General features: G+C 47.1%; 1 protein-coding gene across 1 annotated transcript in view; it reads right to left on the reverse strand.

The window, feature by feature from the left end:
* Positions 1–3744: 3744 nt before the first annotated feature.
* Positions 3745–22500, reverse strand: part of chd7 (chromodomain helicase DNA binding protein 7) — a 145167-nt gene continuing 126411 nt past the window's right edge. Inside the window, exons 29-42 of the mRNA XM_083653826.1 lie at positions 22234–22349; positions 21104–21527; positions 19225–19433; positions 17220–18281; positions 16560–16726; positions 15560–15829; positions 14675–14845; positions 12936–13169; positions 11854–12069; positions 11206–11346; positions 10869–10973; positions 10330–10504; positions 8624–8871; positions 3745–6726 (exon numbers count right to left, since the gene is read on the reverse strand). Coding sequence (XP_083509952.1) covers positions 6097–6726; positions 8624–8871; positions 10330–10504; positions 10869–10973; positions 11206–11346; positions 11854–12069; positions 12936–13169; positions 14675–14845; positions 15560–15829; positions 16560–16726; positions 17220–18281; positions 19225–19433; positions 21104–21527; positions 22234–22349 — 4168 coding nt within the window. The 3' untranslated portion in view covers positions 3745–6096. The remainder of the gene's footprint in view (positions 6727–8623; positions 8872–10329; positions 10505–10868; positions 10974–11205; positions 11347–11853; positions 12070–12935; positions 13170–14674; positions 14846–15559; positions 15830–16559; positions 16727–17219; positions 18282–19224; positions 19434–21103; positions 21528–22233; positions 22350–22500) is intronic.

Raw genomic sequence — 22500 nt, forward strand, 5'->3', positions numbered from 1 at the left:
TTCACCAGCAGCCACATCTGATGTGTGTGTGTGTATGTGTGTTTTCTCCATAGTTCCAGAAAGTTGTTTTGATGAATGTTGGGCAGCCTGGTCAGCTTGTTGAGTCTCTCTCAGACATCAGTGCATCAGGTTTGAGCTTTACTCTTGTATTTTTACCGCGATCCCACCGCTCTCTACAAGATAAAGGGTCAGAAACCCTTTGCATCACTTTTCACGCCCGGGTTCCCCCTGGTGGTTGGTTAAGGCTTAGGCACTGGTAGCCACTTGGTTGGGGTTAGGGTTTGGATATGGGTCAAGGTTCGGGAAGGAAGCTCTACGTCCACGCGGCCACGGCCGTACGAAAGGGATGCAGCAAGGTCCAGCACCCCTCCCAGCCGCCCCTTCAGGACGCCGGGCAGCGTGACCATACCAACGCCAGGGTCCGCTTGGCGGTTAAAAGTCCAGCAAGCCGGTACGCATCGTCAGTGCTTCTCCACAAGCCTTCATTTAAAGAAAAGGGCAGGAAAGATCGTCATTGACCCATCCCACCCTGGTCATGATCCGTTTGGAGCACCACCGTACGCAAAAACAGTTTCTACCCACAGGCCATCACTCTGATGAACAGTGAAACCAGCCACTTAAATAAGTGCAATATCTGAACGGCATATATGTGTATAAGCCTTTGTTTATAATCCTGCGTGGCTTATTTACATAATATACTGTACATGTACATTCTTTCATATATACTAAAATATACTTTTTTACACCACACTTATTGTATAATGTAGTTCTGTACATTTTTGCAAATTAATGTGTAAATGTACCCAGCCTTGTCTGCTTTAACTTGTGCATACCTTATATTCCTGTATGCGAGTACTTTGACAGCAAAGCAAACCGGAGTCAAATTCCTTGTATGTGTACATACTGGGCCAATAAAGTGGATTCTGATGTGAGGGACCTCCTCGTTTCCCAGAATTCTAGGTCACATGACTAGCGTCACCGTGGCCGCATCGTTGTTTTTTTCCTGACGAGACGGGGTGTAACGACAAGGGTTCCAGAGCGAACGTTAAGTTGGGCGTGAGAATGAAGGACTACACTCCAGTGTTATTAATACCAAAAGAATATTCAGTTGCATTGTCAAGGTAAACAGAAAGTTAAAGCTCTCATTTCAAGGGATTCAAGTTGTCCATTTCTAAACATTTATGAACAAAGATGTTCCAGTTCCAGGAAACGCATCACAAATGTCTCGGCCCCGATTGGCTCCCTCACTAAATAATGACTCAAATCTGTCCAATCAGGCCAGTTTGCAGCATTTTTTGGACTCCGCAGGTTTACCTCATTTGAATGAGCGGACCAGCTGCTGCCGGCCAATCAGGGTTGAGTATTGTGAAGACAGGGGCTGAATCCGAATAGTCACCCCTAACTCCTTTTCCTTGACCTCACCGGAAGTAAAACATGCAGTTTTTTGTTTTTGTTTTGTTTTTGCCCCACGTAGGCTACATTACTAAGCTTCTCTGGGCTCAATACGCCACTGGTGACCGAAACAATGTGTTAGCAAGTAGGAGGAGCTTAATGTAGCCTACGTGGGGAGGGGAGAAACCTTGCGTGTTTTACTCTTCCGGCGAGCAGGGGCGTATCTACGGGTGGGCCTGGGTAGGCACAGGGCCACCCACTTCTTGCCCTGGCCCACCCAAAAAAAATAAAAAATAAAATAAAATTAATTGGTTGTTTTCTAGAGGCAAACTTGCTGCTGCCTTGCTAGCTAATGGTTTTGTAGCTTAAAAACGCAGGGCACATCATCTCCAGAGTCTAATGCATGACAACTTCATGACATCTAGGAAAATTTCGTCATGCAATTGCCCCACCAATTTTATCCAGGCCCACCCATAATTGAATTTCTGCCTACGCCCCTGCCGGCGAGGTCAAGGAAAAGGTAGGAAAAGGAGTTAGGAGGAGTGACTATTCGGATGGAGCCTCAGTCTTATCATTCATCCAGTTTGATCTCATTCAACATTCAACATGGTTCCCACACCACCTTGAACATCAAACACAAGAAGCCAACATGGCAGAGTTTGAGACACGGATCAAAGGTCATTACTGTTACAACAACACAGGAGCTGATCATGAAGGCCAACTTTAGACTTTACAGAAGCTCAGACCATTTAAAAAGAGAGAGGCTTGAATAATGTGAAGAGTAAGCACACGCATCCAACGGCAAAAAAGGGCTGAGCTGAAAGTGAAGAATCAGAAACAGCTCGCACACTGCAGAGCTCCGGGTTCACTGATTTTATTGCACCAAAGTTAAAGTGACGCTCGGAACGTCACTTTAACTTTGTTGCGATGAAACCAGTGAACCCGGAGCTCTGCAGTGTGCGGATTCCTTTTAGGCTCGACTATGTGAACACTTCTCAACTGTGCTACTAGAAATGTTGCCCACTTTGCACGCTCATTCCTAGGGGTCATATTCATCAAATACCCCGGGCTCTTCCCGGTGTCATGCCGAGTTTTGCACCCCCACCATATTTTGGGACTGTTTTAACTTAAAAACAGGGATGCAAATCTCGGCAGGTACAAACTGCCGAGATTTGCACCCCCCTCCATAAAGCCAGGAGAGATCCCCAGGTCTCGAGGTCATCTGTACCCGGATTTTAAGCACCAAAGTCGGCTTCAATGAGCCAGAAGAGAGCCCCAAGCATGGAAGTCACCTCCACGCGGATCTAATGCATCAAAGTCGGTCTCCATGAGCCAGGACAGACCCCCTGGCTTGGAGATCACATCTACCCAGACAATATCATCATTTTTAAACAGTTAGTTTCCGTATAAATTAGGGGTGTCACGATACACTCAGTTCACGATACGATACGTATCACGATACTGGGTTCACGATAACGATACGATACGATACGATTTTAACAATATATTTTTTAAATTGAATAATGACAATATATGACTGGAAAAGTAGTATTTTATTTGAAATGCACAAATACAAAACAACCTGGCTGTTGTGGGAAATTGTTATTACAATAACTAGAAAAAACATGAGATTGGAGATAAGGCTTATCTTGAAATAGAATGAGTTACACGTCACTTAGATTTACTTTGAACTAAAAGGTTTCTCAGCAGTATAAATTCTCATTATGCATCTTCAGTTTTTCTTCAAACTCAAACAACAAGACTTTTCTTAATTTATTTTTTATGCATCTTCAGTTTTTCCTGTCAAGTAAACAGTTTTGCCAGAAACTCAATTGAATGGTTTCTCTCCTGTATAACTTCTCATGTGTCTCTTCAGAGACTTGTTCAACTGAACTACTTTCCACACATTGAACTTCAACAAACAAAGACGTTTCTTAGTCTATTTTTTGAAAAAAAAAAAAAAAAAAATCTTTTTTTTTTTTGCGATATGAGATTTCATCTCAACGATACATATCGTGACGTTTTACTATCGCGAAATTTCGTGGGACGATATATTGTGACACCCCTAGTATAAATCATTACAATATGCTCCCGGAAGGTGGGGATGCAATTCTCGGCTGGGGGTGCAAAACCCGGCATGACACCGGAATGGAATACACTTCTCAAAACTCCATGACATTCCAGGACTTCCATAAGCAGAGGGGAAAGTATGGATACAGCCTGTTCGGGTCCAGTTATACAGACATAATAATAATGAGACTCCAGGCGGAGGTTTGGTTTCCTAGGCGAATATCATGACTCACTTTTATTAAAAGCATCATAGCTACAATTCATCATACATGATGTCTCCAAAAAAAAATAAAGAAAACAAAAAGACACACACCAAAAAAGAAAAAAGAGGAAAACAAAAACAAAAACATTTACATGGTATGTCTGTAAACTTCAAGGCTAGATAAGAATTTTGAGGTAATGCTCTTCAGCTTGCTGGCTAAAAGTAACAAAAAGTCCATTTTTTTTTCAAGAAAAGTAGCTAAGTAATAAAGGTACCTGATTATTTTTAACTCCTTAACACCAGTGCATCAACAGGAACAGAGTGAGACAAAATTGATTGCAGTACGTATTCGTCATCATTTACAGTTTTTACTTTCGTTTTTCTATTCATACGACACTTGTGGTTATATAGTGTGTGTGTGTGTGTTGGGAGAGTGAAGTTGGAACATTCAAAAGCTGCCTTGGTTATTGCTGTCTCAGCATCGAGAGAGGAGAACGGGGGTTCTGTGTGTGTGTGTGTGTGTGTGTGTGGGAGGGAGGGGTGGGTCTAAGGAGCGCCCCTCCCCCCTCTGCCCCGGCATTCTCTCTCTCTCTCGTCCGCTGGGCTGACTGTGGTAAGAAAATGTGAATAAGACCTGGCCACAATGTGGATTTGAATGTCGCATTTAAATATTTGAAGCACGAGAGGGGGTTTCGCTCTCGATCCGTCTCGTCCCGACGGGAATCGAACGCCGCTCGCTCTTTTGCACGTATTTAAATGTTTAGAGCTGAACTCGATTTTGGAAAAACAAAACAAAAAAACAAAAACGGGGTGAAAATGTTCCAACTTGCCCCGACGAGGCGAGGCGGTGCGGTGCGGTGCGGTGCGGTCCTGTTCTGGCCAGGCCTGGTGTCAGTGTGTGACTACGGGTAGAGCGACGGTCTTGTAGAAGACGGCCACTGAGGGAGCAGCACTTGGGTCTGGAACTGAACGGGGATGTGAGAAGGGAAACGAGAAGGGGATTTAACGCGACGGCGACCGGGGAGGGAGGAGGGGAGAGAGAGACGGTCTCCATTAGAAACCAATTGAAAAAAACAACAACTAAAAACAACCTGAAACGTCACATCCCTGTCGACTGCCGCACCAGATCCATTCAGAGGAAGCTCAGCTCAGGGGGTGGGGCCGGCTTTGCCTAAGGACCAATCGGGAAAGCCCGATCGGGTGGCAGACCCAGCCCGCCTGCCACGCCCTGCGCGGCAAAACCGGCTCGCCTCCGAGAGAGAGGGCGGATGTGGAGGCGGCAGCAGAAAGACTCAAGACTGGTGAGCTAACAGTGTGGGACTGGATAACAGTATCGGTTCAGCACGCGCGCGCACACACACACACACACACACACACACTTGCGTGTGCGCACACACACACACAGAGGAAAACAGTCATAGGGAAACAGTCACTGGACAGAGAGTTACTGTTGCCAGATCCCACGAGAACAACAAGCAGCCAGGTCCTCTTCTTCTTTGAAGACCTGGTTTCTCGTTTGTCTCGTGAAATCTGGAAACACTCGGGTTAATGTGTAGGAGACAATTTGAATGTGTGTGTGTCGTGTGTGTGTGTGTGTTATGGTAGTCAGTGTGAGACTGAGTTTAAGCCCGTCTGTGTGTGTGTGTGTGTTTCTTCCTCCTCAGAGTCTACCTGGTCTGATATGTGAGAACTACAAAAATGTCCGCTCTGCCAACGGAGCAGCTAAATTCCACTCCATTACAACATGATTCCTTTCGCAGCAGCTTCGTCAGACAGACAGACAGCCCGACAGCCCTAATGCCATTTTTTTTCAAAGAGAACGGATGCTTCTTCTTCTCTCTCTTTTTTCCTTTTCCTTTTCGATGAGACGCTGCCGACAAACCTCAACGGTCCAGACAAGAGAAGGAAGCGTAAAACAAAACAAAAGATCTGAGAACTGAAAGCAGCAATAATAATAATAATAATAATATTAATAATAATAGTACGGAACCTTGCAAAGTCCTATCTGAGGGATTCTGGAAAATAAAACGACAAAAGAAAAAAAGAGGAAGGGTGGATGCGCCGTTCACAGTGCGCTCAGGCCGACTAAATAGAAAAAAAAAAAACTAAAAATCTTTTTTTTTTTTTTAACGGAGCGATTCCGGCTGCGAAGTTTTCCCTGACTAGACTACCGCTCAGAGAGAGAGAGAGTTAACTTGACACCACACACACCTCTCCCTCTCCGAAGCATAGTTAATATACCTGGCCGAAAAATAGAACGACAGAGAGGGAGAGAATTCATCAACAACAAAAAGGAGAAAAAAATCAACTGGATTCATAATAGTAGTTTGGATATTTCTGTTTGGAGGCGTGTAAACGTGGCGAGAGAGAGAGAGAGAGAGAGAGAGTTTGAGGAAATGTCCGAGGCCAGTCAGTGTTGCGTTTCAGTTCAGTCACTCTTGTCCTTCTGTGGAGACACCTGCTCCCTCCTCCTCCTCCTTGCCTGCCCTCCCTGCGTCCGGTGCGGGGGGCGACTCCTCTGCTCCCCCTCCCGTCTCCTCCTCCGCTCTCGCCTCCTTCTCCTCCTCCTCCTCGGCCAAGTCACTCTGGCCTCCTCCCTCCTCCTCCTCCTCCTCTCTCTGCTCCCCCTCCTGGGGGTCTGGGCTGGGGGGATCAGCGGCTCTCTGCTCCCCCTCCTCGAGGTCTGGGCTGGGGGGGTCGGAGGCGGTCGCTGTGGCCGCGGCGGTCGGAAGCTCGGCCAGCGCGGAGGTGGTGAAGCCGGGCAGGCCGAGGGTGGCCAGGCCCGGGGGCAGGAACATGGAGGGGTAGAAGAGGCCGGGGGCCATGGTGGAGAGCAGGAAGGGATTGAAGGCCAGCGAGTTAGCCGACATGCCGGCGGTGGCCAGCAGGGCGGCGACGTCGCCGTTGAGCGAGGCGGCGGTCGCCTGAGGCTCTGACCGCGCCGTCCTGTCCTTCTTCCCCGGGTGCTCCTGCTCGTCCTCCTCCCCTCTCTTCCTCTTTTTACTGGGCGTCTCCTCGCCCTCCGGTGTTCCGTTGGTGTTCCCCAACGACGCGGCGGAGACCTGGGGGTAGGGGTGGGACGATATGAAAATGTCATGTCATGATTATCCTGTCCAAAATAATTGTGATGAACAATATTATCCCGATAATAGACTACATTTGCTTAAAACTTTTACTACAGCTCGAAACATACTGGAATCACTTTATCATACATTTAGTTAAGAAATTAATATTTTTATTGGATCATAGGACCACAGACTGTATAAAAAACTATGGGCGTAGCCACCGTGACATCACCTATTGGTTGCTATAATTTTTTAATTATTAAAATTTGTTGGCCTCAGCCATGGTGACAATTGACTAGAAAGATGCGGGCTCCCCCTTGTGGCAAATGGCAATTCAAAATAAATCCGGAAATCAATACGGACTTCGTGAGCTAGACTGCTTTCTCAGGTTTGTGAGCTGGACTGCTTTTTCAAGTCACTCGTGAGGATATTCACACGTCGCTCATAAGACGATAGTCACAATTATAAGATTCATGGAAATTCACCACGATACAATTATCTTGAGTATATATATTTTATATATACAGTATATATATATATATACACACAGATCCTTTCCAAAAAATTTGAATATCATGGAAAAGTTAGTTTTTTCCCATAATTCCTTTCAAAAAGTGAAACTTTCATAGATTATAGATTCATTACACACAAAGTGAAATATTTCTAGCCTTTATTTCTTTCATTTTTCATAATTTTGGCCTACAGCTCCAGAAAACCCCCAAAACAGTATTTCAAGAAATTAGAATAGTGTGAAGAAAATCAGCAGTTTCTTCTCAGTTATGACTGAGTCCAGCCTCAGTCCACTCCCTCTGAATCTCCGCCAAATTTTTGAATCGTCTTTGCTTGACAATCCGCGGAAGCCCACGGTCATCCATGTTATTTCCATGATATTCAAATTTTTTGGAAAGGATCTGTGTATGTGTATATATATATATATATATATATATATATATATATATATATATATATACACACATATACCGTAAAACTTCTAATAGGGGCCCTCTCCCCAATTGCCGCCGAGTCTCCAATAACCGCAGGGGGTCAAACTCAATTTTGCATATAAGCACCGGTCTTCCCTTAACAGCCGGGAGCGGTTATTAGAATAAATATGTTTTTTCTCCATTAGGTCTACGGTATGTTTTTGTGTTGGCTGAATTCAGTCACTTACGGTAATGACGTGTGTTTGAGGAAGTCAGTCATGCTTTTTCTTCCCCTGTCAGACAGTTTTATATTTTATTCGGACATCTATTGGAAACTTGTCTTGGCGTCTACGTATTTGGTAAGTCTGCTTGTTTGTCTAGTAGTGCTGCAGTGCTGTTTCGTTAGCGTTAGTTTGGTAGCTAACGTTAGCGTGCGTTCTACAATGACGTTGCTATGACTTTCCAATGAAACACTAGTCTCGCTGGTCAGCGTGCCCTCCCTACTCACGGAAGGGAGAGGAGGCTGGCCAGCGAGACTAATGAAACACAAACAACTGAATGTGTGAGCGGTAGGCTAATGTTACTTGTTTAAAATATGGTATGGCTGTTTGGCAGAGGGATTAAGAGGAGAGCAATGAACTGATACTGTAACGTACTGGTAGTTGGATGATGATGATGGTGATGAAGGTAATACTAGGCAGTACAACTAGGCATGTTCAAAAATCAAAACTGCCTGTACCTACCCTCTTGTGTGTACTAAGTACTATCTCACTGGTTTAAATAAGCAATTTGATACTTTCTGTTTTTGCTGACCAGAAATTTTCTGTGCAAAAAATAATAATCGCCTGGGTCGATTTCATGCAATAAAGAAATAACCGCCCGACTCCAATTGCCGCCTGGGGTCAGACTCGATTTAGCGTAATAAACGCCCGGTTTTACGGTATATATAGATATTATTCTCCCAGCCCTACCTGGGCGTTGGCAGCGGCGGCGGCAGCAGCCAGGTTGCCTCCGAACAGGCCGCCCAGGCTGAACATGGCGGGCAGGCCTCCCATGCCGGGCAGCATGAGGGGCAGCATGGAGGCGCTGGCTGCCTGCTTGGGGTCGGTAGGAGGGAAGGCCATCAGGCCAGCAGCCAGCTGGAGAGACTGCAGACTCTGCAGGGACGACAGGTCCATACCTCCAAACAGACTGCTCAGCAGCAGAGGGTTCAGGCCTCCTGTGGGAACACACGCACACACACACACACAGTTACTATGCAGTAGTTTCGTAGTCATGTAGACATCCCAGTCTCAGTAAACATCATGCAGCACCAATACCTCCTCATGCTGCTTGTGGTGACACATTTCACCAAAGTGACAAAGAATAAAACTAAAGACATTTGCTCTAGCTTTTTCTTATTTTAGTTCGTTTTGGAAGTCCATAATATCGTTTAAGATATTTTTCTACACTCTGTAGTTTTATTTCAGTTCAACTAAGACCTTTCCCCCCACACCTAGTTTTAGTTTAGTTTTAGTTCACTATAATAATCTTGAAACTCTCTCTGCGGTTTGACATGGTGAAAAAAGCGCTGCCACCGGTCGCTGATTTGAACAGCCTCTCACTCACACCAAGCAGATCAGAGATGCTCTCTCACTCACACCAAGCAGATCAGATGCTCTCTCACTCACGTCAAGCAGATCAGAGATGCTCTCACTCACACCAAGCAGATCAGAGATGCTCTCTCACTCACGTCAAGCAGATCAGAGATGCTCTCACTCACACCAAGCAGATCAGAGATGCTCTCTCACTCACGTCAAGCAGATCAGAGATGCTCTCTCACTCACGTCAAGCAGATCAGAGATGCTCTCTCACTCACGTCAAGCAGATCAGATGCTCTCTCACTCACACCAAGCAGATCAGATGCTCTCTCACTCACGTCAAGCAGATCAGAGATGCTCTCTCACTCACACCAAGCAGATCAGAGATGCTCTCTCACTCACACCAAGCAGATCAGAGATGCTCTCTCACTCACGTCACCAAGCAGATCAGAGATGCTCTCTCACTCACGTCAAGCAGATCAGAGATGCTCTCTCACTCACATCACCAAGCAGATCAGATGCTCTCTCACTCACACCAAGCAGATCAGATGCTCTCTCACTCACACCAAGCAGATCAGAGATGCTCTCTCACTCACACCAAGCAGATCAGAGATGCTCTCTCACTCACGTCAAGCAGATCAGAGATGCTCTCTCTCACTCACACCAAGCAGATCAGAGATGCTCTCTCACTCACATCACCAAGCAGATCAGAGATGCTCTCTCTCACTCACACCAAGCAGATCAGAGATGCTCTCTCACTCACACCAAGCAGATCAGAGATGCTCTCTCACTCACGTCAAGCAGATCAGAGATGCTCTCTCACTCACGTCAAGCAGATCAGAGATGCTCTCTCACTCACACCACCGAGCAGATCAGAGATGCTGCAACACCTCAAACTAGCCAAACTCCACCTCGCATCACAGCGATGTAGGGAGACATTTCACAGCACACGGCAGCTCCATCTAAACTTGAACCTTCCCTTCAGCACTTCTAACACACCTGTACCTGGTCCCACATGTTGAAGGACAGCATGAAGCATAAGCTCAGTGAGAGCAGCTCCACATGATCATTTTACAGAGGGAAGAACAGAACAGCACCTGAAGCGGCGGTAGCCAGTGATGCCTGGGCAGCCTGGGCCGCTGCAGCCTGGGCGGCGGCGGCGGCCGCCTTGGCGATCTCGGATTTGGGCCGTCGCCCCCGACGACGGACGCCCTCCTCCCTGACCACTGGGCCGGTCAGCAGGCGGTCGAACATGGCCTCCGGGAGGAAACCCTGCGCGGAGGAGAAGAAGAGGACGGGCTTAGGGTTAGAGAAGTTCACTTCATTACTATGAGGAGTCTTTTCCTGCCGGGAAATTAAAGTCAACTGTTGAATTTTGTAAACAGCAGGTCCCACCATCAGAATCATGCTTTTATTTGCTGCAGTTTGGGAGGGAAACACTCAAGTGGCTCAAAATCTTCCTCTGGCAGACTGTGCATTTACAAATGAAAAGCAGCAACGAGGGGACATAAGGAAACCTGAATGCAGCAATTATCATCCATGAGTCACTCAACACTAGATTAAGAAAGCTCCCGAGCACGTCGTCGTTAAAGGTATGTATTCTACATGGGGATGAGATTTGTCATTGGCTGCTCACCGACTGCTTGACGATGTCTGTCCAATCGGGAGCGATGGCAAACTCGGGGTTCTCCAGTAGCCATCTGGGGAGCTCCTTCATTGGTGGAGCCATGGCCCCGCCCATCTGGGGAACAGGAAGACGGGATGAGATATTCTTCATAATATACATTCAATGCATAGTTTACTGCTCATATGCAGGAGTTCTATGTTATGTATTAGTAGAGATATCATGCGCTCATTTCTGGTGTCGCCTGTGCACCGCGCAGCAACCCTGATTGTTTTTTAAAGTGTGAACAGCTTAATGACCACCGACTAACACTGATTTGAACGGGGACTTGTGTTGTATGTGAGGTTACCTTGCGTCCGTTGCGTCTGTTGACCACGGGGACTCTCTCGTCTCCGGTCAGGGTGTTGATGTCGATCTTGTTGGGGTTTCGACAGCGATGGCGCTTCTGCTTGGGCTTAGAGAACTGGGACAGCATTACCTCCTCGCTCTTCTGCAGGAGGAACAGATGAAAAGGAGAGGGGGGGATACGTTTAACTAGTAGCTTAGACAACTGATACATTTAAGACTTTTACAGTGGAAGAAAGGATACGTTTAACTAGTAGCTTAGACCAGGGGTTCCCAACCTTTTTTGTGCCAAGGACCGGTAGATACATGGAAAAAAAAAAGTTGCGGACCGGTTGTAAATCTTAATGGTTTTAGTTACATATATATTTACTCACCAGGTGGCGACAAAGGCTAAATAACAGCCTTTTGTGTTGTACTGTATGTAGCCTATACAGTATTTATGTTTTTGTTTTTAACTACAAACATAAATAAAGGTCAACTTGAAACTATGTTTCAACTACCACACACAGCCTATAATATTATAGCCAATGTTTATTTTATTGGACCGGCTCGCGGCCCGGTACCACCGCGGCCCGGTGGTTGGGGACCACTGGCTTAGACAACTGATAGGAACAACAAATGAATAGGAAAGGCAGAAAGAAAAGGGTCGTACTGGTGTGAATCCAGCCATGTCCATGGTGTAAGTCGGGTGCTGCCTCAGCCAGTCCCTCAGCTCTTTGTTGGAAGCGGCTGCCTCTCCTTCCTCCAGACCTGCGGAGGCGGCCGGCCTGGCGCTGGGGCTCTGCCCAGGAACGGAGTGGGGTCTGTGGGCACGGGCGGCATCCTGGCCCGCCTCCACGCCCGGAACCGTGGTCCCTTCTGCATCATCCTGAATGTCAAAGAGGGAGGTGGAGAGAAGGACACAGACATTCAATGCAAGTTCTGAGATACTCGTCGTCTTTTCAACAACCAACCGTAACCAGAGGTGGGGACTTGAATTTTTGACTTGGACTCGAGTCGCACACACAGTGACTTAAAGACTCGTCCTCAAAAGAATTGACTCCACTCAGAGACGAGATTTGGGACTCGTGAGCAATCTTTTCTTTCTTGGTGCATTAACAATAAGGAAATGTCTAGTAATAATAATGTCAACTAATTGATGTTGATACTGTATTCTAATAAAGGAGTGAGGATAATACAGTACAGGTTTGAATAGCAGACCGGATTGCAGCAGATGATAAAACGCTCATCAATAAGAGACTTAATTGGGTCTTGTGAGCAAAGACTTGACACTTGACTTGGACTCTAGCTTAAAGACTTGAGACTTGACTTGAACTCTAGCTCAAAGACTTGAGACTTGCCCCTCAAAGACTTGAGACTTGACTTGGACTCTAGCTCAAAGACTTGAGACTTGCCCCTCAAAGACTTGAGACTTGCCCCTCAAAGACTTGAGACTTGCCCTTCAAAGACTTGAGACTTGACTTGAACTCTAGCTCAAAGACTTGAGACTTGCCCCTCAAAGACTTGAGACTTGACTTGGACTCTAGCTCAAAGACTTGAGACTTGACTTGAACTCTAGCTCAAAGACTTAAGACCTGCCCCTCAAAGACTTGAGACTTGACTTGGACTTGCCCCTCAAAGACTTGAGACTTGACTTGGACTCTAGCTCAAAGACTTGAGACTTGCCCCTCAAAGACTTGAGACTTCTCTAGCTCAAAGAGTTGACTTGTAAAAAGGGACTTGTTGAAAGCTCACCCCTGCTGCTCTCTTGTTGCTCATGAACAGCAGCTCCAGGCCCTCCACATTTTTCCTGCGGCCTCTCCTCCTCCTCATGACGGGCAGCTCGGCCTCCAGCGAGCCGTTGGCCCGGTGCCCGGGGGGCGGGGTCTGCTGCAGCAGCTCCATCTGGGCCTTGAGGGAGGGGCTCGTCACCATGGCACTGGGGAAGCTGGCCAATGAGGAAGAGGCCTTATGGTGATGGTGCATGCCCTGCACAGAAAGCGGGACCAGAATACCAATGAGTTCATCAATTGCCTTCATCAAAATATGATAACTGACAAAAACAACAGTGTGTTTTCTTTTTTACATGTGAGTGAGTGAGTGCCTACAGTGTTTTCCAGACGAATAATTGATCATCTCGATATGGTTTGAATGTTTTTTAACCTTCATTTATACAATACAGGGGGAGTTTCACTGGGAGCAATGCTCTCTTTTTCTCGAGCTTCCTGTTCACATTGACGCCGGGAAGCTGAGCAGTACAACCACAGTCTGATCTACTGGCCACTGAGCAGCTCCAGTTGAGCGGTTGGGGGTTAAGGGCCTTGCTCAAGGGCACCTCAGTGGTGGTAATGAGGGAGGGACAAGCGCTGCTTTTTCACTTTCCCCACCGAGATTTATCCTACCGGTCCCGGCGGGGATTGAACCGACGACCTTCTTGCTTCTCTAACGTTTAGGTCACCACTGTCATACCAATGAACGCAATGTGATGTGTGAGTGCTTGAGAGTACATGTGAGTATCCACTACCTTAGTGAGGTCTATAGCTTGAGAGTACACGTGAGTATCCTCTACCTTAGAGAGGTCTATACCTTGAGAGTACATGTGAGTATCCTCTACCTTAGTTAGGTCTATAGCTTGAGTACATGTGAGTATCCTCTACCTTAGTTAGGTCTATAGCTTGAGAGTACATGTGAGTGTCCTCTACCTTAGTTAGGTCTATAGCTTGAGAGTACATGTGAGTGTCCTCTACCTTAGTTAGGTCTATAGCTTGAGAGTACATGTGAGTATCCTCTACCTTAGAGAGGTCTATACCTTGAGAGTACATGTGAGTATCCTCTACCTTAGTGAGGTATATAGCTTGAGAGTACATGTGAGTATCCTCTACCTTAGTGAGGTCTATAGCTTGAGAGTACATGTGAGTATCCTCTACCTTAGTGAGGTATATAGCTTGAGAGTACATGTGAGTATCCTCTACCTTAGTGAGGTCTACAGCTAGAGAGTACATGTGAGTATCCTCTACCTTAGTGAGGTCTATAGCTTGAGAGTACATGTGAGTATCATCCACCTTAGTTAGGTCTATAGCTAGAGAGTACATTGTGAGTATCCTTTACCTTAGATAGGTCTATAGCTTATCTACCTTAGTGAGGTCTATAGCTTGAGAGTACATGTGAGTATCCTCTACCTTAGTGAGGTCTATAGCTTGAGAGTACATGTGAGTATCCTCTACCTTAGTGAGGTCTATAGCTTGAAAGTACATGTGAGTATCCTCTACCTTAGTGAGGTCTATATCTTGAGAGTACATGTGAGTATCCTCTACCTTAGTGAGGTCTATAGCTTGAAAGTACATGTGAGTATCATCTACCTTAGTGAGGTCTATAGCTTGAGAGTACATGTGAGTATCCTCTACCTTAGTGAGGTCTATAGCTTGAGAGTACATGTGAGTATCCTCTACCTTAGTGAGGTCTATAGCTTGAGAGTACATGTGAGTATCCTCTACCTTAGTGAGGTCTATAGCTTGGCTCTGGCTCTCTGCAGCGGCGTGGCTTTCTCGGAGCTGGGCCACCATCTCCATCAGGTTGCGCCTCTTGGCCGCCCGCTCCGCCTCGATCTCCACCTTCCTCCTCCTCCTCCTCCTCTGCCGTGGCAGCGACAAGCCCAGAGCGTCCTCCTGCGGCGCCCAGGGAAATGGTTACACCTCTGCCCGTCTAACTGCAGCAGCCTCAACTCTTTGCCATATTCCTCGGTGTCTCTTGACGGTAGTACTTCGGAAAGCGGTAACGATTAGCGCTGACGCAGTTGACGGCACCTGTTACTTTCAATGCGGAGTGCTAATGCGCTGCTTTTAGGGGTTTGCTTTTCCTACGATGTTGCGATCGCTCGGTGTAGAAAGAATGAATTAAAATCCCCAACCTGAAGAGGTGCTTCAATGTGGGAGATTAGATCGTACACGTTATCTAGAGGCCGTATTGTTACATTTGTACTTCCATTACAAGAGTGGTGTGTGTGTGTGAACCTGCAGCAATAGTATTTTATCTTGGCGCTAAGTGTGTTAATATTGACAGAGTGAAAGGCTGATAGCGTTGTGCGTTCAACGTGCTCTGGCGATGGCGTGGGCTGGAATGAGCCATTAACATCGGTCAAGGACGACACGAGGAACTTTTCTCCTGAGTATATTACAGCTGACCCATTGATCTGCTCGCTTGTTAAGCGCTTCAATGAATGATGCGTTATCTGTGCTGTGACGGCGATTGCAGACAATTCAATATTTTGGTACCCGGAGACTCCGTTCACTCAAGATCTTGTTTATCCTGTTCGCTGTTCAAATATCTCGTAACGGTTTGACCTCTAGTGTGTGTGTGTGTGTGTGTGTGTTCACACTTACATGAACCTGTGGCGATAGTGTTATATCTTCACTCCCGCTGTAGGGGGTGTGGCTGCTGCTCATCGACAGCTCGGCCAAGCTCCGCCTCGGCAGCGGGCTCTCGGTCACCGTGGCGACGGCGGCGGCGGGGGGGGCGGGGCCAGCGGGGGCCGGGCCGTAGCCCGGCAACAGGCTGCAGGGGAAGTCGAAGAGGTGGCGCCGGTTGACGGGCCACTTGCCCTTCAGGACGGCGTCGCATATGTTGTCCATCCTGTTGATCATCAAGCGATCCTGGAGACGGAGGGGGGGGAGAGTGCAGGGGGACAGGGAATGAGTTTGGCAGCAATCTTTATCTTTATTGTTTATTTGAGCAGGGACAGTACACAATAAACATATTGTATCAGAGATAGCTAAGAGCTAATTTGCATCTGTAGTCCCTGTGCGCACATAGTACATATCAAATACAGAAATAAAAGAAAATCCTAGTGTCTAAACAATCAATATACATGGTACAAAAAATGATAATACTTACTATTAGTAATATATAACACAGTAAAATATAACGCATAGGTAGATAGCAATCCCCTAAGATCACATAGTGGTAAATGAGGAGATGATCAGAAATAAATACACAATGTCAGAAGAACACAACAACGTGAGACCACACTAATGCCTATAGGTGGCCACAGGACTGACCCTCTCTCAGCCACTTCTTGACAGAGGACTTAAAACCTTTGAAAGTACTGCAGCCTTTAATGACTGGTGGCAGGGTGTTCCAAAGCCCGCCCGCTTTGACTGTGAATGCAGATTGACCGAATTTCGTGGATCTAAATGGCACGCAACAGTCTCCTCTAGTGGAGGCTCTTGTAGTTCTCACACTGGTGTTACGGTTTGTCACACCCGTGCACAAACCGAGAGCGAGTGCCTGCTGGCTTTTCGCCCCGCTATTCTTTTACCGCGACGATGCTTAAGACAAAAGCCTGCGCCAAAATGGCCGCGCTGTTCCGAGTGTCGTTCTCACCTTGGGCCAGAAGGAGAAGGTGTAGGCGCGGTCCTGCAGCGTCTGCAGGGCGGAGGTGTCCGGCAGGTCGTCGGGGCAGAACCCGTCGCGGGTCTCGTCGCGGGCCGACGTGCTCAGCGAGGCGATGCTCTCCTCGTCGAAGTTCTTCTGCTCCGACGCGGCGCTCGCTGCACGCAGGGCAGAGAGGGAGAGGGAGAGAGAGAGAGAGTCACATTTCAAGGCTTTATTAAAAACAGCTTTCTAAAAAGGTTGTCAGGGGATGCAAACTCATTTGAATCTCTCGCTCCTGGAAGCTCGACTCATTAAAAACATACTAGTGAGCCTCGTCATGAGGGGGAACAGTAGAAATAGGCCTGTGACTCATGGTGGTGTCAGCAAGCAGAGGGACTGACGACTGGGACAAACAAACCGGAGAACATTGGGGAATTCAGGGTATGATTTAAGGCGAGAAGTTATAAAACACCTCAATCTATAAAAACTCAAATTCCCATGACGGGAGTCTACTGAGGGACGTCAAAGGATATGGCAGCCCAAATGTTGCCCATGTTCCAACAAACAATTCTCCAAATATTCCCAAAGTCAAAGATTTTAAAAACACATAATTCCCACTGAAATCAATGGCGACCACTAGCTAAGACCGAGTCCGGTCCCTCCACCTACCCTCAGCCTGAGATGATTTCTCGGACTTGTCGTCTTCGTCCATCCGCTCCTCCTCTTCCTCCTCCGGGCTCTTCTCTGTGCCGGCTGACTTGGGTGATTTGGGAGTTTCGGGGCTCTCCCGCTCCTTCTCCTCCTCCTCCTTCTCCTCCTCCCCGTCCTCGTCCTCCTCCTCAGCCGTCTTCTGTGCTGCTTGTGCTTTGGGAGACGAGGTGGAGCCTTCGGGTGGCTCCGTGCTCATTTCCGTGTGGTCCCTGAGAGAGCTGTCAGGAGTTGGACTCGCTTCCTTTTCTTCTCTTCCTTCTTGGTCGTCTTCCAGTTTAGAGCTCGACTCTCCTCTGCTCGGCTCTTCCTTCAGTCCCTCCTCCTCCTCTTTCACTGCCTCCTCCTCTCTCTTCACCTCCTTCGGCGAGGCGGTGGCCTTGTCTTTCTCTTCTCCCTCTGCCTCCTCATCCTTCTCTTCCTCAGGTTTTTCAGTCTTGGTCAATGGAATGTCATCGGCGTTTTCTCCCTCCGCCTCCTGCTTGACCTCCTCTACCTTCCCTTCTTCCGTCTTCACCTGCTTCGCTTCTCCCTCCTCCTCCTCCGCCTCGCATTTAACCGCGATGACGGCGGCGTCCGCGGCAGCCGTGGCGCTAGCCAGCTCCGCGGGGGTGAAGAGAGGAGCTCCCGTCCTGCCCAGATCTGCGGGGGTGAAGAGAGGAGCTCCTGTCCTGGCTTTGGCGCTCTCTCCCTGGGATCCCGCGGCGGGACCGGCCCCTCGCTGGCCGGTGGAGCGATGGTGGGACTCCAGGAAGGCCAAGGTGGGGTCGTTGAGGATGTGATAGTCCGTCCGGCTCACTCCGTGCTTGGAGGCGCCGAGCAGGAGGTCCCGATCGTGACGGCCGCACTCCCACCACTCGGGGAGGTCCGACGAGGGCTGGCACAGCTGGAGGCGCTCGGACAGCTGCGGATGGGGGAGGACCTGCTCTCGGATGCGGCGGAGCAACTCGATGCGGTACAGGGTGCGGGAGGCGCGCTCCTCCGTGATGGGGTCGATGATCAGCGTTGGGTCGGGGAGTTGGTCTGGAGGAGAGGAAAGGCATTTTAATGAGATATTCCTCACTTAATTTACATAACAGGCCGGCATATTATGCACCAGTATTCACAAACTGCAAATGTACCCGAGCCTTTTACTGAAGCAATAAGATGCTTGGTGTTGCTCCTGCCTGTTCTAAGATCACTGTAAATCACCGCTCTGAGTGGATTACTACTTTCATAAGAGTGGCAACATCATCGCAATACAAAAACGTGAATCTTATTAAAACTTTTTTTAAATCAATAATAATAAAATATTACTTTGGCTGCTACATAAGTAGCTAAATAAAATGATTGCCAAGCCACACTTCAGTGCCAGAATGAGAATGATTTTCATTTCGTGCATTAACTGTTATGCAGTCACATCATTAGGTGTATGTATATTGGATATTTCAACCGTGGTTCAGTTAATCAGAACTGAGTATCAGAATGATCCATTCAGTAAACTGGAATTACTGGTTGATTCTTTAAGGGTGCTTTCACACTGGCGCCCCGGTACCGTTCCCAATTGTCTCCAAATTGACCACAGGTCCGGAACGTTTGATGAGTGTGAACGTTCCGTTCCGTTCCGGGACCGGGCGCGGAACGGGGAACCGTGACAGGATCCACTTGAAAAGGTGGTCTGGGGAACGCTTTGGCGTGCCGCCCGGGCACGGAACACTTGCGAATGTGAACGCCAACGGTTCTGAACCACATAGACAACACACGGGGCGAGGATAAACTGCAGGCGTAGTTGATGACGCAAGTGCACTCTGCAAGTGTTCCGTTCCCGAGCGCGGAAGACATTTTGTAATGTGAAAGCTGACCAGCGGGGGAGAGGCGAGGGGGGGCAATCATGCCCAGGCACAGAACGGAAACAACACCTCGGATACTCAATGACACATTGTGGTGTGTTAGACTGGTGTTTTGAAGGTGTGTGCATTGCTCTCACCTGTGTCGGACTTGACCTGCATGCGGCAGACCCGTTTACACATGGCGATGAACGAGTAGTAATATTTCTCCAGGCTCTCGTCCGTTTTCTTGTCCAATCGGGCAAAGGCCCTGAACTGCGTCCAATCAAATCTCTGCCGCTGGGTGTCGTAGATCACGCCAAACGTGGACACCACGCGGTAGAAGTCAGCCTCCTCACGACGAGTCCATCTGGACGCAGAACAGGAGGCAGAAGAATAGGTTCATGAATCATTTAACAACCGACGTGGTGCCTGATCATAATCTGAGTGTGAGTGATAGAATCAAATATATTCGTGCAATGAAATCACACTACATTGACAAACAACATCGCTTTGACTGTTAAGCTGTAATGCAATTAACTGCCATCTATCTCATATCGTTTTCTGGAAACCATCTCATTGGAGAACTCAATGGTTTGCCTTGTGATGATAACCCTAGTCCACTAATTTACCACGACATCAATACATACTCCTACTCAAATGACAATATAATGGACAACGAAGGAAAAAGAACGGTACATATTTGATATCACTTGTCATTATGTAACAGTCATATTTAATATCACTTGTCATTATGTAACAGTCACATTTAATATCACTTGTCATTATGTAACAGTCATCATATTTGATATCACTTGTCATTATGTAACAGTCATCATATTTAATATCACTTGTCATTATGTAACAGTCATATTTAATATCACTTGTCATTATGTAACAGTCACATTTAATATCACTTGTCATTATGTAACAGTCATCATATTTGATATCACTTGTCATTATGTAACAGTCATCATATTTAATATCACTTGTCATTATGTAACAGTCATCATATTTAACTCATTGAGTGCCAGCCACTTTTGGAGAACGGACGCTCCCAGTGCCAGAGTTTCAGAGCGTTTTCAGTGATTTCTCGAGGCCCACAGAATATTGTGTGATATTACTATGTAAACACTGAACACGCACAAAGAACGATGAGACTCTATTCTATCATCTGCAAAAAAAAGTTTATTGATCCCATTTTCCGTTCTTTAGTTATGAGCCGGAGAAGATAGCTTGATTCATCCAAAAACAGCAATTTTTTTCTAGAAGCTGAGATAATTGGCCTTTTGTGAAATTAAACATTTCAAGCACATCACTGACTCTGAAGCTAATCTTTTCTAATGTAGTCACACCTCAAAAATAATTTCCTTCAATAAAACAGTGAAGGCCAGGGAATTCTGTTTGGCAGAATAATATTTTTTAGCTACAACCAGCAGCGCTGGCCCCTGCGTGCGCTGCTGGTTGCAGCTTCTTGCTGGTCTTGATTTGCTGCTGGTGGGCATCGGATATTCTGGCTTGCGTTTGTCAATCCTGTCCTGCTGCCTGGGTCTGTCTGGGTGTTGTGTGTGTGCTGCTCTGCGTGCCCCAGTCGTCATATTTAATATCACTTGTCATTATGTAACAGTCGTCATATTTAATATCACTTGTCATTATGTAACAGTCATCATATTTAATATCACTTGTCATTATGTAACAGTCATCATATTTAATATCACTTGTCATTATGTAACAGTCATCATATTTGATATCACTTGTGATTATGTAACAGTCATCATATTTGATATCACTTGTCATTATATAACAGTCGTCATATTTGATATCACTTGTCATTATGTAACAGTCGTCATATTTGATATCACTTGTCATTATGTAACAGTCGTCATATTTAATATCACTTGTCATTATGTAACAGTCGTCATATGTAATATCACTTGTCATTATGTAACAGTCGTCATATTTAATATCACTTGTCATTATGTAACAGTCGTCATATTTAATATCACTTGTCATTATGTAACAGTCATCATGTAACACTACCTTTGTCTTCTCTCCTTGTAGTACATGGCTCCATCAGCCATCAGGGCAGCGTGGGCCGCTACTGCCGCCGCCTCTGGCATGAACTGCCCGCCTTTGGCCAAATAAGGACTTCCCTTCGGCAAATATGGGCTCCCTTCCGCCATGAAGACTCCGGCTCCTCCCTCCTGGATGTAAGTGGCCCCTCCCCCTGCCTCGGTAATCATGGCGACGGAGGCTGGGAACTCGCGGCGGCGCCGGCGCCGGCCGTCGGGCCGGTTCAGGGCCTCCTGGCGGAGCAGCTCTCTGCGGTTGGAGCGCTGGTAGGCGGTGATGAGGCGACGCAGACGGGCGGTCAGAGCCGAGGCCGCTGGCCAATAGAGGCGCTCGCTGGAGCCCGAAGCCCCGCCTCCTGCAGCCGCACTTCGGCCGTTTTCACTTGATTTAGCTACAGGGAGGGAGAGGGGGAGAAGAGAGGTGAGGAGCCTGAAGCTGTAAAGTCAGCAGGGAACCTTTCCCATCCTGTCCCAATTCAAACGTTCATATTTTGGCACCAACTGCTCCAGACGGTTTTCACGCAATTGTGTTGCTAGGGAACAGTTTGGGAACGTAGCTTATGTCCTGTCAGTTATTGCACTAGCAAACACTGGAACAGGAAGCTGGTGGAAATTTTGAATGTTTATGTTGTCAAGCTGAAAGAGACTATAGGCCCCTTCGGAACTGTTAGCGATGCCAACTTCGTTGTACGAGCTATGCAGCTCTCGTGATCTACAGTCCCTGCCATCAAAGCGCTTGCTATTGGCCTCTGTTGGTCCCATACTCAACGTGTTTATCGTTGCAATAGGCCTATCACTTCTGACCGGCAGGGGCCGATAGCGAACGTTGTGATGGCTGGGTGCATCAGCACAAACACAGAAGACGATACGACAGTACTTTTCAAGGAAAACCGTTTTAGCAAAAATAAATAAAAATAAAAATATTAAAATTATTTATTAGCAGCACCAAGCTTTCAAACCTCACCGCCGATGTTCGCAAAACCCTTGTGCAACTGTGAGTACCTTTGAACTTTCTCTGCAACCCTACAGCTCCTATAAAATGACATAATTCTGCTTTTATACGCTCTCACTCGCCCTTCTCTGTGAATGTCGGGTTACCTTCAGTGTCTCCCTCCATGGTGTCGTCCTTGTCGTCCAGAGGAGAGTTGGTGAAGTCGTCCAGCTCGTCTTTAAAAGGCATCCTCATGGGCTTGTACTCCGGGTCCTCATCCTCACTGTGGGATGGCAACAGAGTTGGGGAAGAGATGGAGACACACAGAGAGAAATGAGCCTCACACTTTCAACAGGTCAGTTTCAGAGTTAAAATTTGAAGGAGGCGGCAACCAAGAGAAAAAGAACAAGGGGAATAGTGAGGAGGATCGTGAA

This window comes from Poromitra crassiceps, assembly GCF_964638095.1.
Source record: "Poromitra crassiceps genome assembly, chromosome: 17".
Taxonomy (NCBI): Eukaryota; Metazoa; Chordata; class Actinopteri; order Beryciformes; family Melamphaidae; genus Poromitra; species Poromitra crassiceps.